This window comes from Hydra vulgaris, chromosome 15 (genome assembly GCF_038396675.1).
Source record: "Hydra vulgaris chromosome 15, alternate assembly HydraT2T_AEP".
Classification (NCBI taxonomy): domain Eukaryota; kingdom Metazoa; phylum Cnidaria; class Hydrozoa; order Anthoathecata; family Hydridae; genus Hydra; species Hydra vulgaris.
In genome coordinates, this window is record NC_088934.1 from 3,266,803 (window position 1) to 3,282,837 (window position 16,035).

At 29.9% G+C, this 16,035-nt stretch overlaps 1 protein-coding gene across 1 annotated transcript; it reads left to right on the plus strand.

The window, feature by feature from the left end:
- Positions 1–2,095: 2,095 nt before the first annotated feature.
- Positions 2,096–3,655, plus strand: LOC136091681 (zinc finger MYM-type protein 1-like). The gene has a single exon (XM_065819389.1). It carries the CDS (start codon positions 2,096–2,098, stop codon positions 3,653–3,655), a length of 1,560 nt encoding a protein of 519 aa, XP_065675461.1.
- Positions 3,656–16,035: the final 12,380 nt, after the last annotated feature.

Below are 16,035 nucleotides of genomic sequence, written 5' to 3' on the forward strand. Positions count from 1 at the left end.
TTTTAATGCAATAATCCGCAACCAAGCAAAAAAATATTTAAATGAAGGAAAAAAGTTATGTGATGGCGTTTCAATACTTCATAAATTCTACCAACCATTACATAGTCTATTTAATGACACAAAAATATCATTTACTTGGATTGAAAAGAATAGCAATGAATATCAAAAACTTTTAGAAAAATCAGCTGACTATTTAGTAGAAGACATTAATGTATGGTGGAAAGAAGTTGAAGATGGAGTAGTATTCTTTGATATAAACTACCCCAATAATTCGAAAAAAATATTTACCCATTTTCGTTCCTCCTAAATGCAACAACAGTCAGAGTACTTAGAAAAATGCTGGAAACATTGTTTGGAAAACAAACACAAAATTCCTGCTTATAAAATCACAGTTAATGCAAATGTGTTTTATTTAGACACACTTCAATATTTTCAAATTTTTAACACTGAAAATATATCTAGAAATAGTATTATACCACTAGATATAATTTTGATTTAATAATATCAAAGTTTTTCAAATTAGTATTAAAAACAGTTATATAAATAATACAATTATTCTTAATGACAACATCTAATGTTATTATTATTTTATTATAAAAGAACTTAAATATTATAAAAAATGAGTTTATAACGTTGTTATATATATATATTTATATATATAACAACGTTATTATGCAAAATATGGTATGCATACTGCAAAATTATGGCTCAATGATTGTGTACTTAATTGTACATTCAATGGTTATGCACTACATAACGATTATGTGCATAAATAATTATAACTACATATATATATATATATTTACTACATATTAAATAGTTGTAACACTACATATTAAATAGTTATAACTACATATATGATATTTGTAGTTATAACTACACATATAATATTTGTATGTGTTAAATAATGCTATATAATATAGCATTATTTAATACTATATATCATAGTAATTAAATATGTAATTTAATACTATATATCATAGTAATTAAATAGTATTAAATAATGCTATATAATATAGCATTATTTAATACTATATATCATATATACATATGTAATATAGCATTATTTATCATATATACATATTATCATATATATTATCATATATATATATATATTTATCATATATACATATGTAATATAGCATTATTTAATACTATATATCATATATACATATGTAAATAATTTATTATTAAATAACATTATTAATATTATATTATACTAGGATTATTATATTATATTAAGATTTATTATTGTTATCAAAAATGAATTTTTATTCATGATATAAAAAAATATATTACTTCTAATAATTGAGTAAAGTTCAACAAAAAATATATATATATTCAACAAAATATTGCGTTTCTTTACAACATTTTTTTACTTTTCGCAAAAGATGTTAAGTTTTAAACAATATCTAAACAAATGTTGCAGACCGGAAAAAAAGTATGTTTGTTATCACCGAGAATAAACAAGACAAAAAATTTTGAGAACTTACATTAACGCCGTTGAGTAGGTAAACTAGGCGGCCGCCTAGGGCGGCAAGTTTTCTAGGGCGGCACTAAAACTAGCTACATAAGAAATAAATATATTAAAAACATTGCTAAAATCTTTTTCAAATCGCTTTGAATTGAATTTAGGAGATTTGAAATAGTACTCTTTTAATTCGCGTCAAATAAAACAAAAGAATCAACTTTGATACTTTTGTTTTATTTGACGCGGTTTCCTTCTTCTTTTAATACTTTTTTATGCAGAATGAAATTTTGGAGCAATTAATACAATGCAAAGTTTTCATTTCTCATTTATTTTAACACGTTTAACTTTATGGAGAAAATTGTTTTTGCTTGCGTCTTAATTCAGAAATAGTAAGAAATTAATTTTAGTTAAATATTTGGTGATAGCAATTACGAAGTAGTATAGTAACAAGTTAACTGATTTATATTGTGTTTTTATACTAATAGAGTTTTATTTTTTATATTTATGGACCTTTAAAAATTTTATAAGGAAGTTTAAATAATATTTTAATTTAAGGATATTAAAAATGCCCGAGGAGTTCATTTTTATTATTTTTAGCAGTTTCCTTTGTTATTTCAATCCACGATGGCAGAAAGAAAAAAATTGTCCGGTGCGCAATATTGTAAACGACGAGCTGCAAATGAAGGGTTTAAAACAAAACAGGCTGGTTCTTTGTTAAAGTATTTATGTTCACCGCAGAGAAACGAAAATGTCACAGATGATTTAAAAAATCAAGTTGAAGCAGACAGAGAAGCCGATGAGATGACAGTATCAGAAGAGTTTGAATTACATAATGTAATACACGTAGCACACAAAGAATCTGAAGCGCATAAAATTGATAAACTCTCTGGTCTATATGCTAACTATAGCGATCCGGCTACTTGGGTCGTATTTGATGATGAGATGCGACAACTTTTGATAGAACATGGACCAAAACAAGTCGATCAGTTTGACTTTCCTAAGGACAGTATGCAAAGAAAATTTTCAAAAAGCCATTACAACCGCCGGCTTGTCAATGGAGATGAAGTTCGCAGGCATTGGCTGCAGTATTCTGTACGTAACGACTCTGTGTATTGTTTCTGCTGCAAACTGTTTACCAGTAGCACAACAACTGCATCATCTCTTTCTTCGAATGGTTCACATGATTGGAAAAATATGTCCGCAATTCTGTCAGGGCATGAGAAAAGCAGTGAACATCTAGCGAATTTTCAGTCATGGAAAGAGTTTGAGCTGCGACTGCGAAACAATAATACAATTGATGCCGAACATTTGCGTCTTGTTAAAAAAGAAGAACAGTATTGGCAGCAAATCTTGAAACGGCTAATAGCTTTAGTTAGAGTTCTTGGTATGCAAAATCTTGCTTTTCGTGGAACACATGAGAAACTGAACACTGCTGTTAACAGAAACTTTCTGAAATTTGTGGAATTTTTAGCTTTGTTTGACCCACTTATGGATGAGCATCTTCGAAAGATTAAAGACAATGAAACACATGTACATTATCTAGGCAAAGACATACAAAATGAACTGATTCACCTATTATCCAATGCAATCAAACAAAAAATCCTTAAATCTGCTTGTGATGCTAAGTACTTTTCAATAATTATAGATTGCACACCTGATGCTGGTCATGTTGAACAAATGACTATGATCATTCGCTTTTTGAATGTGATTTCAAATCCAAAAAATGGCGTTGCAGCAACAGCATATATAAAGGAACATTTCTTAGATTTTGTGCCTCTAAAGGCACGGGTAGATGCACGGTTTATTGCAAACGCTATTTTTAGTTTTAAGTTTGTCGTTTCTCTGGTTGTGTGGTACGACGTGTTGTTTCAGATTAATATGACTAGTAAGCAACTTCAGGCAAAATATTTAGATATGCATGGCGCCATAAATTATCTTAAAAAAACAAAGAAGTTTCTTGTAAATTGCAGAAATGAAATGGAGTTTAAGAAAATACTGGTAGATGCAGTTGAAATTGCAGTCAGTTTAGAGATACCTGCACTTTTTGAACCCGAACCAACCCGTTTCAGAAGAAAGAATAAACAGTTTACGTATGAAGGAGATGACGAACCTATTCAAGATCCAAAAGAAAATTTCAAAATAAACTTTTACTTTGCTATTCTTGACACAAGAATAGCAAAGTAAAAGTTTAGTTGTTTGGTTTTCTCTACGATGTTCACAGTTTACAGGGTGTAACTAGCAAAGAAGTTATGGAACATTGCTTGAATCTTGAGAAAGCTTTGCAACATGGAGACTCCAAAGATATCGATGCAGCTGATCTATGTAGTGAACTGAAATCAATTTCAAGACGAGTTGAAAGATGTACATTGCCACTAGATTTACTGAATTTAATATTAAAAAATAATCTAGCAGATTGTGTCCCCAACACTGTTATAGCTTTAAGAATCCTCTTGACACTTCCAGTTTCCGTGGCTAGCGGTGAGCGAAGCTTCTCAAAGCTCAAATTGATAAAAACATTTTTGAGAACGTCTATGCAGCAAGAAAGACTTGCTGGATTAGCTACTCTGTCAATTGAACATGAAATTGCTAGAAACATTAACCTGATGGAACTCCTTTCTACATTTGCAAAAACAAAAGCGCGAAAAGGGAAGTTTTGATATTATTTATTTATATATTATAAAGTTACACGAATATACGCCTCTTTATGATTATGCATGCATGTATTCTTCCGAATGTAAATACATTGTGTCAAATTTGCCTAGGGCGCCAAATACTCTTGCGCCGGCCCTGGTTTTAAATATTTCTTGTGTCAAGTTATTTTCTGATTCTATTATTTATCTTAATTGGGTAAACAATGTAAATAAAAAATATGAAGCATTTGTTCAGAAACGCTTAGAAAAAATTCGTTCTTTGTATGATATTAATTTTTGGAGTTATATTGATAGTGAAAAAAATCCCGCAGATATTATATCTCGTGGCTGTAAATTTAGTACCTTTCAAAATAATGACCTTTGGTTTAAAGGTCCAAGTTTTCTATTCAATGGTTTTATTTCATAGCTTTCATTGATTTAAGCAAGCAAGGAGATTCTCTGTCTGAAGTCGCAACTTTAATTACTTCAGAACATTCTATAATAAATTTAGATTTTATGAATATTAAGAATTTTAAAACATACGATAATTTAGAATCTTAAATAAATATAAATAAAGATTATCGTCTTCTTAAGGTTACAGCTTTAGTTTTACGTTTTGTTCGTATTATTAAAAAAGAATTCAATAATGATTTTTATACAATAACTACTTTAGAACTAAATAAAGCAGAAATGTTGTGAATAAAATTTATTCAGAAAAGTATATTTAATAGCGAGTCTTACAACCAACTAAAAAGAGATTTAAGCTTTTTTACTGTTGATAAATTTATTCGTTGTCAAGGTTGTCTTAGTAACGCCCCGATTCCTTTTAATTCTAAATTTCCTATATACTTACCTAATAAGAGTTAACTTTCAAATTTAATTATTTTACATTATCATTATATTACTACACATAGTGGTGTTAAAGAAACAATAAATAAATTAAGAATTAAGTTTTGGTTGACAAAAGCTCGTAGTCTAATTAAGACTATAATTAGAAATTGTGGCATTTGCAGAAGATTTGACAGTAAACCCTATAAGTATCCGAATTCTCCGCCTCTACCCTTATCGAGAGTTAGTGATAAATATGCATTTAAGTACGTTGGAGTAGATCTTCGCGGTCCATTTATGATTAAAAATATTTATAAAACTAATATGATGTAAAAAGCGTGGATATTTGTTGCTACATATTGTAGTACACGTTTTCTTTATTTAGATTTGGTACCCGATTGCACAGCGGACGCTTGCATTCGTGGTCTTCGTCGCTTTATTAGTCGCTTTGGCGCACCCAGAATTCATAAGTGCTAATGATTTTAACTTCACTGCGGAAGAAACTCAAAGCTTCACGAGTTCACGACGTATACAATGGCGTTTCAACGTTTCCGCAGCTCCTTGGTTCGGAGAGATATTCGAAAGAATAATCCGAACTACCAAGAGAGTAATTAAAAAAGTACTTGGAACATCAAGAGTAACTTACGAAGAAATGAATACAATTCTGGCTGAAATTGTAGTTACTATAAATAACCGGCCGATTACATTTCTTTGCGAGGTACCCGGCGACAATCCACTAACCCCAAATCATCTCGTGTTTGGGCGAAAATCACCTTTAGAATCTGTGAATCTTAATAACCTTTTACCTACAGACCAAAGCGATGATAAACAAAAGTATTTACACCAAAAAGCAATTTTGGATTTCTATTGGCATATTTGGAAAAAAGAATACTTTAGAAATTTACGAGAATTGCATAAAAGCGTGACACACCGAAGTTGGGGATTTCAAATGAAAGTTGGCAATGTTGCGATAATCAACGATCCAAAACTGACTGTAGAGTGTCTTCAAGGATGGCAGACGTTTTTTTTAACGGAATTAAAGAAGGGAAAAAAAAAAAAGAAGAAAAAAGTTTACAGAATTATTAATAACTTAAATCATTTCAATCATCTAAAGAAGATTTTAAAACAGTAAATCTTTTTTAAGTGAATAAAAAAAATAATCATATAAAGATATAACAAAACGTAAAGCTTAATGTTTATATATATATTAAAAACGACTACCTGAGCGTATTACATAAAATCGTATATAAATACAAAGTTATAATTCCCATGACAATTATAAAACTACAATAATCGTTAAAAACCATAAATGAATGCGTGACTTTTGTCACGTTTATCTACGTGACTTTTACCACGTATACGTAATAATTTTAATTCACCAACTTTAATAGAACAGTTATTGTATATATATATATATATATATATATATATATATATATATATATATATATATATATATATATATATATATATATATATATATATATATATATATATATATATATATATATATATATATATATATATATATATATATATATATATATATATATATATATATATATATATATATATATATCATTTATTTATTTATTACATCTTAATTTGTATTTATTTAAGATTCTAATTTATCATTAGATTATTTATTTTGTTATATTATAATAAATATTTATTTTATTATTATATTATTAGTTTATAATGCTTATAATTAGTTTCTTAACTTATAGTTTTTTATTCGTTTGATAAAGTTATAATCATTAATTTCCAGTTGCCTGTTTGTTTTACTGTTATTTCATTACCATTCATTATTATTATTGTTAATACTTTTTATACATTACTTATTAATATTATTATCTTTTTGCTACTATTATTTACATAACTATTTACTTATTAATCATTATCTTTAGATCCTTTCAAATATTAAAAAAGTTCATTTTCACTAGTTTAAACTTGGCTTTGAACTGTCATTTGTGTAAAAATGTAAATAAGTTCAAGTTGCCGCTCAATTCAATGTGACATTTGTTTGTTTTGGACTCATTCAAAATGCAGCAGGCTTGATACTGAGTACAATTTACTACAATTAAGTCGCTCACTCCGGCATTGTGTAAGCTGTACAAAGAGTGTCTTTCCATTCACAAATGTACCAGATAACGAATTCAAATTACTATTTTCTTCTGACAAAATTCTTATAACTCATGATTTACCTCCATCATTAAATCTCTTTCCGTCTTCTCATTTAAATAAAGTTTTTAATCAAATTAATGATTATGTTTCATCTCATATTTTAGATTCAGATGAAGAAATCCATGCGTCAATAGACATAGTTTGCAAATTTTATTATAAAGTAAATTTTGTTCACTAAACTTCGAAAAAAATAACGCTCTCTCTTTATTTCATCTAAACATATCATATTTGCAAAAACAATTTGAGGAATTTAACGTATTACTATTGTTAATGAGTTTTGAACTTTCCATTATTGGTATAAACGAAACACGATTAAAAAAAGGAACACAATCAATTCATCAAATCCTCATTGATAACTACAACATTGAGCATACACTAACTGAATCTTCTTGTGGAGGTACATTATTATACTTATCAAAAAAATTATTATATATACGAAGAGATGATTTAATGATTAATACACCACATTATTTAGAATCAACATTTGTTGAAATAATTTTTTCTAAAAAATCTAATATTAATGTTAGTTGCATTTATTAACACCCTTGCATATAAACGATTTTACAATTATCATGTCTGTCTAACTTCAAAAAATAAATGCTGAAAATAAATCGGTTTTCTTACTAGGTGATTATAATATTGATCTGATACAATCAAATGATGACACTGCAACGTCTGATTTTTTAACTTGCTTTCTTTTTATAATATTCGCTCTTTTATCACTTTGCCAACCAGAATTACTAACCACTCTGCTACAATCATTGACAATATTTTTTCTAATTTAATAACTAATGAAATTATTTCAGAAAATTTGACGACTTCAGTTTCTGATCACTTACCTCAATTTCGTATTTGTCCTAATTTTAATAAGTTATTTATACCACACAATCACAATTTATATCGCAGAAATTTTAAAAAATTTAATAAAATAAACTTCAAATCAGATTTATTTAAAATTAATTGAGACAATCTTATAGAGAACAGTGATGTTAACTCTTGTTTCCGAACATTTATTTCTGAAACAACCTAGATTTTGAACCACTAAGCCCCACTTAAAAAAATGAGTATTAAGAACTTCAAGCGTCAACTTAAACCTTGGATAAAGGAATCTTAAAATCGATTCAAATACGCAATCTTTAAAAAAAAAAAAGTTAAGATCAAAAGATATTAGGAACATAAACAAATTTAAAACTGCTTTCAAACAATATAAATACATGATAATTACCTTAATTAAGCTCAGTAAAAAAATGCATTTTAAAAAGTACTTTACAGAAAATGTAAAAAATCTTCGCGAAATTTGGAAAGGAATGTTCTAAAATTATCTTGTGTTGTTCTAATATTTAAAAACGGCTCTAAACTTTTATGTAATAACTACAGACCTATTTTTCTTTTGCCTAACGTAAGTAAACTTCTTAAAAAACTTATGTATTCTAGAGTGTACTCTTTTTTAAACTCTTTTGACTGTTTAAATAAATTTCAATTTGGTTTTCGTTCAAAACATTTTACCTGCCATGCATTGATAAGTATAACTAAAAAAATCATGTAAGTTCTCGACACTGGTCATTTTGTTTGTGGCATTTTTATAGATTTACAAAAAGCTTTTGATACCATTGATCATAACATTTTGATTTCTAAATTAGAACACTACGGTATTCGTGGTGTTGTAAGTGACTTGTTTCGCACTTATCTTACAGATCGGAAACATTTTGTAAGTATTAATGGTTATAATTCTACTAATAAAGCGGTGTTTCTCAAGGTTCTGTTCTTGGTCCTCTTATGTTCTTAATTTGTGTTAATGACATAAACAACTCTATTCGCTTCTCGTCAATTCATCTTTTTGCTGATGACACAAACCTAATGCATATCAACAAATCGTATAATTCTCTATATAAAAACATAAATTCGGATCTAAAAGGTATTGTTCATTGGTTAAATGCTAACCTAATATGTTTAAACACACAAAAAACTGAACTAATCTTTTTTTCATCTTCTAGAAAAAAACACAATCAAAACAACAATTCTAAAATTCAAAATCAAATTAATAATAAAAGATTATATCCTACCAAAGTTATTAAATATCTCGGTGTTTTGATTGACTGCAATCTCTCATGGAATTTTCATATTGATGAGCTACGCAAGAAACTCGAGCTAACGGCGCACTTTCGATAATTCGTCATTATGTCAATAAATTCACACTAAAGAATATTTACTGTGCATTATTTTTATCGCATCTTAGTTACTGCTGTCAAATTTGGGGTCAAAATGGCAACTATCACATCAAAAAATTGATGTCCTCTCAACGTCAATCCATAAGAATTATAAACTTCCAACCTTTTAAGTCAGAAATATCAGAATCTTTCAAAAAACTAAAAATTCCAACCTTTCCAGCGCTTGTAAAATTTGCTCATCTTCTTTTTTTTTTTGACTCCTGATAAAAAATTACCTTCTTCTGTACTTTTTTACAGAAAGTAGAATAATACATAAATACTCTACTAGAAACGTATATAATGGAAAACTTAGTGTACCACCATTTAAAACTCAGAAGTATGGTAAGCATTCTGTTGTCTATCAGTGCATTTGTGAATGGAACAAGAGTCTTGTATGCATAATAAATGAGTTCAAAAAACTTCAACTCCAACCACCTTTATCGACTTTTCTTAATTTAAAACAAAATCAATTTAAAAAAGTTCTGAGAACAATTTTATTCTAACTTATTGACATGATTTTCACTAAATATTTAAAATATACTCTTATTTTTTTCAATTATGATTACTACAACTATTTGTTTATTACTAAAACTTCTTGTTTGTTTATTTTTTAATATTAATATCAAAGAATGTTTACTTTGTTTATGTATGTTCTATGTGTGTATGATTATTATTAATCATCTTATGTTTAAAAACTGGTGTCACTCCTTTGATCAGAATTCTGTTTGAGTGACACCATCCTTATCAATCATTTAGTTATTATAATTAAATACTTATAATTGTTTTACTCATTATTATATTATTTTATATTATTATCATATATATATATATATATATATATATATATATATATATATATATATATATATAAATATATACATATATTTATTATTATTATCATTATTATACTTATTATTATTATTGTATGATTTAAAAAAGGAAAATAAATATCTTGTTGTTGTTGTTAAAAGTTCCACGTTCAATTTGGAAAATGGGCGTTATACAAAGTTTACGATATTCAAGTGATGGTCAAGTATGTGCTGCCAAAATACGTGTTATCTCTGGCGATAGATCTGTTATTATTAAAAGAACAGCAAATAAACTTTATCTGTTTGAAAGACGATATTAAAGAACAATCAACTCAAGTAACATTTGTGAATGAGAAAAACATACAACGCTAACGCAGCAGCCAGTAGGGTTCTTGATTTATATAAAAAAGAGAAAGCGCTCTTTTCTCTTTCTCTTGCGTTTCATATTATTCAACGTGTGACTTGGCGTATGCACTTGACGCGATCCAAGATTTTATTGTAAATAACGAGTTGTATCTTCAAGAAATATATGATAATGTAATCTTATCTACGTGATTTAATACTTGAGTCCCTTCTAAACTCTTTAGTTTATAAGAAGCAAAATAAATATCTCAATGGTATTGATGTTCCTTATTAATTTTCTTGTATGCTTCAACAATACATATTTAGACTCATCCATAAATAAATTATTTGTAGGCATACAATATCTGCTAAGCATATGTGCATACTTTACGGAAGAACTTCACGAAAGGAAGTGATTTATGATTTATGTCCCATTCTTTAAATTTCAATTTATACGGGTTTACCTTACTAACAAGCTGTAATTTCATAACATACTGAACTGCATTAGTAGCCGGTAATGTTTGAGCACGCTCCTCTATTTTCACAACAATATATACAGCTAAACACTTATCGTTGAAATAAATAAAAAAATATTAAAGATTAGGAAATAAAAGTTCATCGACTTGCTGGAGATCTTTTTTGTGGAGGATTTCATTTACTACTCACATTTACTACTAATTTTAAGTTTTTGAGGTTTATCCTCTCTAACCTTTATTTCTTATAGACTTATTATTATTGTAATGGTTCCAATAGAAAGGAAAAAAACTACCTTTTTGTTGAGTTTTTGAAACAAGTTTTTTAAATTAATAGTGAAAAAAAAAACTATACACAATTAAACAATCCTAAAAAAAGTTGGTTATATATAATTTTAAATATGCTGATTTGACATTTTTTTGTAAATTTGAGCATATTTTCAAGTACATGTACATTAGGCTGCGCTGAAAATAAGCAAAAGTGTGAATTTTATCACAACAAATCATACTTATTTGCCAATCCATGTATGAAACCAGAAGCATTTGCAAAAAATAAAAATGCTTTACTGGAAGTGCCCCATTTTGATCCTTAAACATCAGACAGGTCCCTAATATTATAAAAAAAATAATGTTTTTAAAAGTATGTCATGTTGGGTCTCAAATAAAGCGAAATTTTATAAAAATTTGAAAAATAATGCATATTTTGTATTTAGATTATTAGTTTATATTTTAATGCGTAAAAACTGTTATTTTTAACATTACTAAAAAACTCATTTTTTTTCTCGGTATTTTTGAATTGTTCTTATAGAACAATTCAAAAAAATATAGCTCTAAAGAGATGTTCTTATAAAACATGAATATTATTTTTGAAATTTTTATAAATTTTTGTTTCTTTTGAGATGCAACATGGCATACTTTATAAGATATTTTTTTTCTATAATACTAGTGACCTGTCAAATGTTTAAGGGTCAAAATGGGTGGGGGGGGGGGGGTTCCCATATCTTATATTAATACTTTTAATATTTTTTGTTCATTTACAGTTAGACGCAACAAATTATTCTTTGATAGACCAAACTTTTATTTTCGCCCTAGCCTAATGTACATACTGAAGAACTTTGTTTTGAGAAAACGCAAAAATGAAAGCAAGAATAACTAATTCACAAAAACTCAAATTCCTTTTCGAATTAAAGAATCTTCTTCTTATTCACCTGGCTTTAATCAACTAACCTTTTTTTGACTGCTATTAGGATTTTCCATCATTTTAAACTTTGAGTAAAAACTTAGCTTGAGCTGTTCTGTTTACATCAAAAATAGTTTAAGATGCATCATTGAATTCAATGAAATAAGGCAAAACTGCACAGACTTTAACTTCAGTGTTGTATATTAATCCATGTAGTAAATTAAACTAATCCATAAAGTAAAATCAATTTTTTTAGAGACATCAATAACTTCATCCGAATTACACAACTTTAGACGATTTGCAGTTCTCTGACAATACCTGAATACTATTTTAATACTGTTATGAAGCATTCAATGATGCATGACCTTTTTTCCAATTTTTTGCAATATACAAAATACAATATACTTGTACTATACATAGAAGTCCTTAAAATGTTACAACTTATTTTATAAATTTTTTGATTTGATTCGTATTTTTTACTTCTTACATATCTTGCAAACAATGAAGACCTTTATATCAAACTTCCATTAAATGCGTACACTTTTCTTGACTGCAATGTAAAGAGTAGCTATCTTTAAACACACAACTTTTAACTTTAAAGTTTAATTTATGAACATCAACCATGCGAGGAGTTAAATTGTTAATAAAATGTCTATGTTTTAGGAAAAACATTCTAGAATTTCAGCTAAAGGTAAACATAAATTTTCAACAATTTGAAGTTTTTAGTTTTTAGTTTAAAGTAAAATCATAATCATTTAGGTCTTCTACAATATTTTTGTACAAGAGTTAACTGCCTCTAAAATCAGACATTCTTCTAAGTTTGTGGTTTTGCTTGTTTGTATTGTATTATTGTTCAAATTATTTACATTTTACTTAGCTGCTAAAGCTAATTACCTTGTCTGACAGTGTTTAGAAAATAAGTTATTTCATATTGAGTTTTATTTTGAACAAAAAAAAATTAATTTCATCATGAGAAAGAGAATTAAATTCTACATAAATTTATTCAAAATAATAAACTTTTTAACTGTTTTTTCGATAGAAACCACATTAACAGATAATAGTAATCGGCCTTGCGTTTTAAAGGGTTTCAAAACATGCACATCGGCATTTACCCACGACTTGTCCACGAAGGGTCCGAACAGCTAGCAGTTAAATGCTTTAACGCTTAATAACTTTAACGCTTAATAGTGCAGCTGGCTATCATAAAAACATTTCACTTCTGGACACCAGCGTGTAACTTTGCATAGTGATAGTGGACGGTATGAGCAACAAAAAAATAGCGAGACACAAACTTGTTATGCATCTGGAATCGTTTTACAGATGAATTATTCAAAATGGCCAATGGCGGCCATTTTGAATGTATTTAAATGGTCATAACTGTAGAACTAGTAGTGATATCCACTTCAAATAAACATCGATTTGTTCTAAGAGAAAAGTTACATAAAACTGACTGAAATCAATGTTTTGAAATTTCAAGATGGCTGCCATCGGCCATCTTGAAAGTTTTTAAATGGTCATAACTTTAGAACTAGTAGTGACATCCACTTAAAATAAACGCCGTCTTGTTCGATGATGTAACAAGAAACTCATATTTACATATTTACATACATTTACGTATTTACATAATTACAATACACTTTTGGATTACAATTCGTCATGGAAGGAGATCTGGAGAACATGGTCGAATTCCGGGTCTTCTTCAACTTCTAGTTCTTCATATGAATCACCATTTGTTTCTTTGTAACAATAGCCGTTACATGCACACAGCTTAGTGCATGGTAAACCATGTCGTTTACATGAACAGTTTTTACACTCAGTTTTGCACGAACAACGAATCAGTTCCTGGCAATGTCGAGAAATCTCCGGCAGAGTGCACCAAAGTGGTGTATAGCACTCATCAGCAGTATCTTTCCATCCCCATTCAGTGGGTAAATATCCTGGAGTAACAGCAGACAAGCATTGTTTCCATAAGTGTGCCTGCAGTGCTGCTCTCTTTGTGTGCTGCAGAAGAGCGTCTGCAGTCGGCGGAATGTTTTCAATTGCTCTATTCTTTATGGTGTAGAGTATACGGCGGCATTCGTTTACGCCAGCAGCGGTTGATGATCGATCGTACATCAATACTACAAATCGCTCAATGGCCTTCATTGCCGTATCAGTTAAGACATCATTTTTTAAGTCTGACGTGGAAAGATTGTGAAATGCAGCATCAACTACTCGGTAGTTCATCCACGCTTTCCATGCCGTTCGTTTTCCAATCCCACAGAATGTTGATACTGTGTCACATCCGGTGAAGGCATGGAAGAATGGTAAATTTGACGATACACCATCTGGAATGTGTTGATGTAGATGGTGAACTCCTATCATTCGTCTTCCTTTTCCAACTCCAAAATCAATCCACAACTCTTTCACTCCAATCATCTGGCTAAACACAGAGAGAGCTATAACGACCACATCGGAGTCCACAGTGCGTATAGTTATAGTTAAGTTGCCATTTTTCAGTGCATGATTAGCATGGAGCAAAAGACGGCCATCTGCCTCTTCAGCACTACAAGGAGATATGGACGATACATCTAAATCTTGTTGACTGGCACATGCAGTTTCTTCAATGGTACAAACAATAACTTTTCCAACTACGGATTGCGTTAAAACGAATCTGGAAATAAGGCCGAACAGTTGCGTCTTATTGAAGTCCACAGATAGGAATTTGTCAAACTTTTTTGGAATAAGTGTACCCATTGTGACGTTTATGCGTTGCCCTGATCCACGATCTTCCCGTGTTTCGGACTTCAAGCTTTTTGGGACATACCGATCAAAAACAATGTCAAGGCGCTGCACGGATCTCAGAAGTCTGTCCACGAATGGTCCAATCACATTTTCGCAGTAGTCAGAGAATGTCTTTGACGATCTCGGGTGAAGCATGTGTACGAGTGCTGCACCATCAACAATCAGAGCAGAAACCTTATAGTCAAGGTTGAAGTCTTGTTGTTTCTCGCTACCATACTGTTCCAAACAAATGAGGACATCTGATTTGCTGGTGGCCTTACGCTTCCTTCCGAATTCAGAAATTGACGGCGGATAACGGTTGTTTTCGTGTGAAAAGAAATCCTCTATATCACTAACACGATTTTGACTTGCTACATACATTTTACAAAAGTAGTTGGAGTTATGTTTAAGATCAGCGATTTTAGTTTTATGTTTGGAACCTGGAATTTTCAAACTGTGGAACAATTCAAATTTGTTTCTTTTCAAAGGCTCATGAATTGACTTTTGTCTGGACACAAGACGGTCAGCTACGTACTCGTTGTATTGCTGTTGCCCTGTGATCTTGGCTTCTTGAACAGTTTTTTCGGCTGAATTGGACATTATAATCTTATGGTTGTCTGCTGTCTGCAGTAACTGCTCCGCAAAAGGATTCCCATCATCGCGCATAGATTTCACCACTTCAGACACGTGATGAAGATAACGAGTCTGAAAACTATTTCTGTCTTCATGATGGCGACGGTGTTGATAACCCAAAGAAGTGGAACTGCGAACTTCATTCTCAAACTCATTAATCATTCGAGAAATTTCTGGACCAGCCACCATCCACTTAAGAAGAGCAGTTTCGTTATGAAGTACATTGATTGCTCCTCCGTCACTCTTGATCAATTTGTTGTTCTGTTCATGAAGCTGGTCATCAGACATGGCAGAGAAGTCCGCGTTAGTTTTCCTACTTGTGAAGTGGCCCTTTTTAAATTCCTCAAACACATAAGGGTGTCGGACAGGTAGCTCTTCCAAGGTTTTGATGAAAACCGGCAACCAGCGAGAGTAATTAGTTAGATCAAGTGCGAAGAACCACGGAGCAATCTGCTTTAGCATTCGCACGTACTCCTCGAAGTTTGATTCGCGAATACTGCGCACAAAACTCAGTA

Coding starts and splice junctions, on each gene's coding strand:
- LOC136091681 (XM_065819389.1), top strand. CDS start 2,096: ATGGCAGAAAGAAAAAAATTGTCCGGTGCGCAATATTGTAAACGACGA.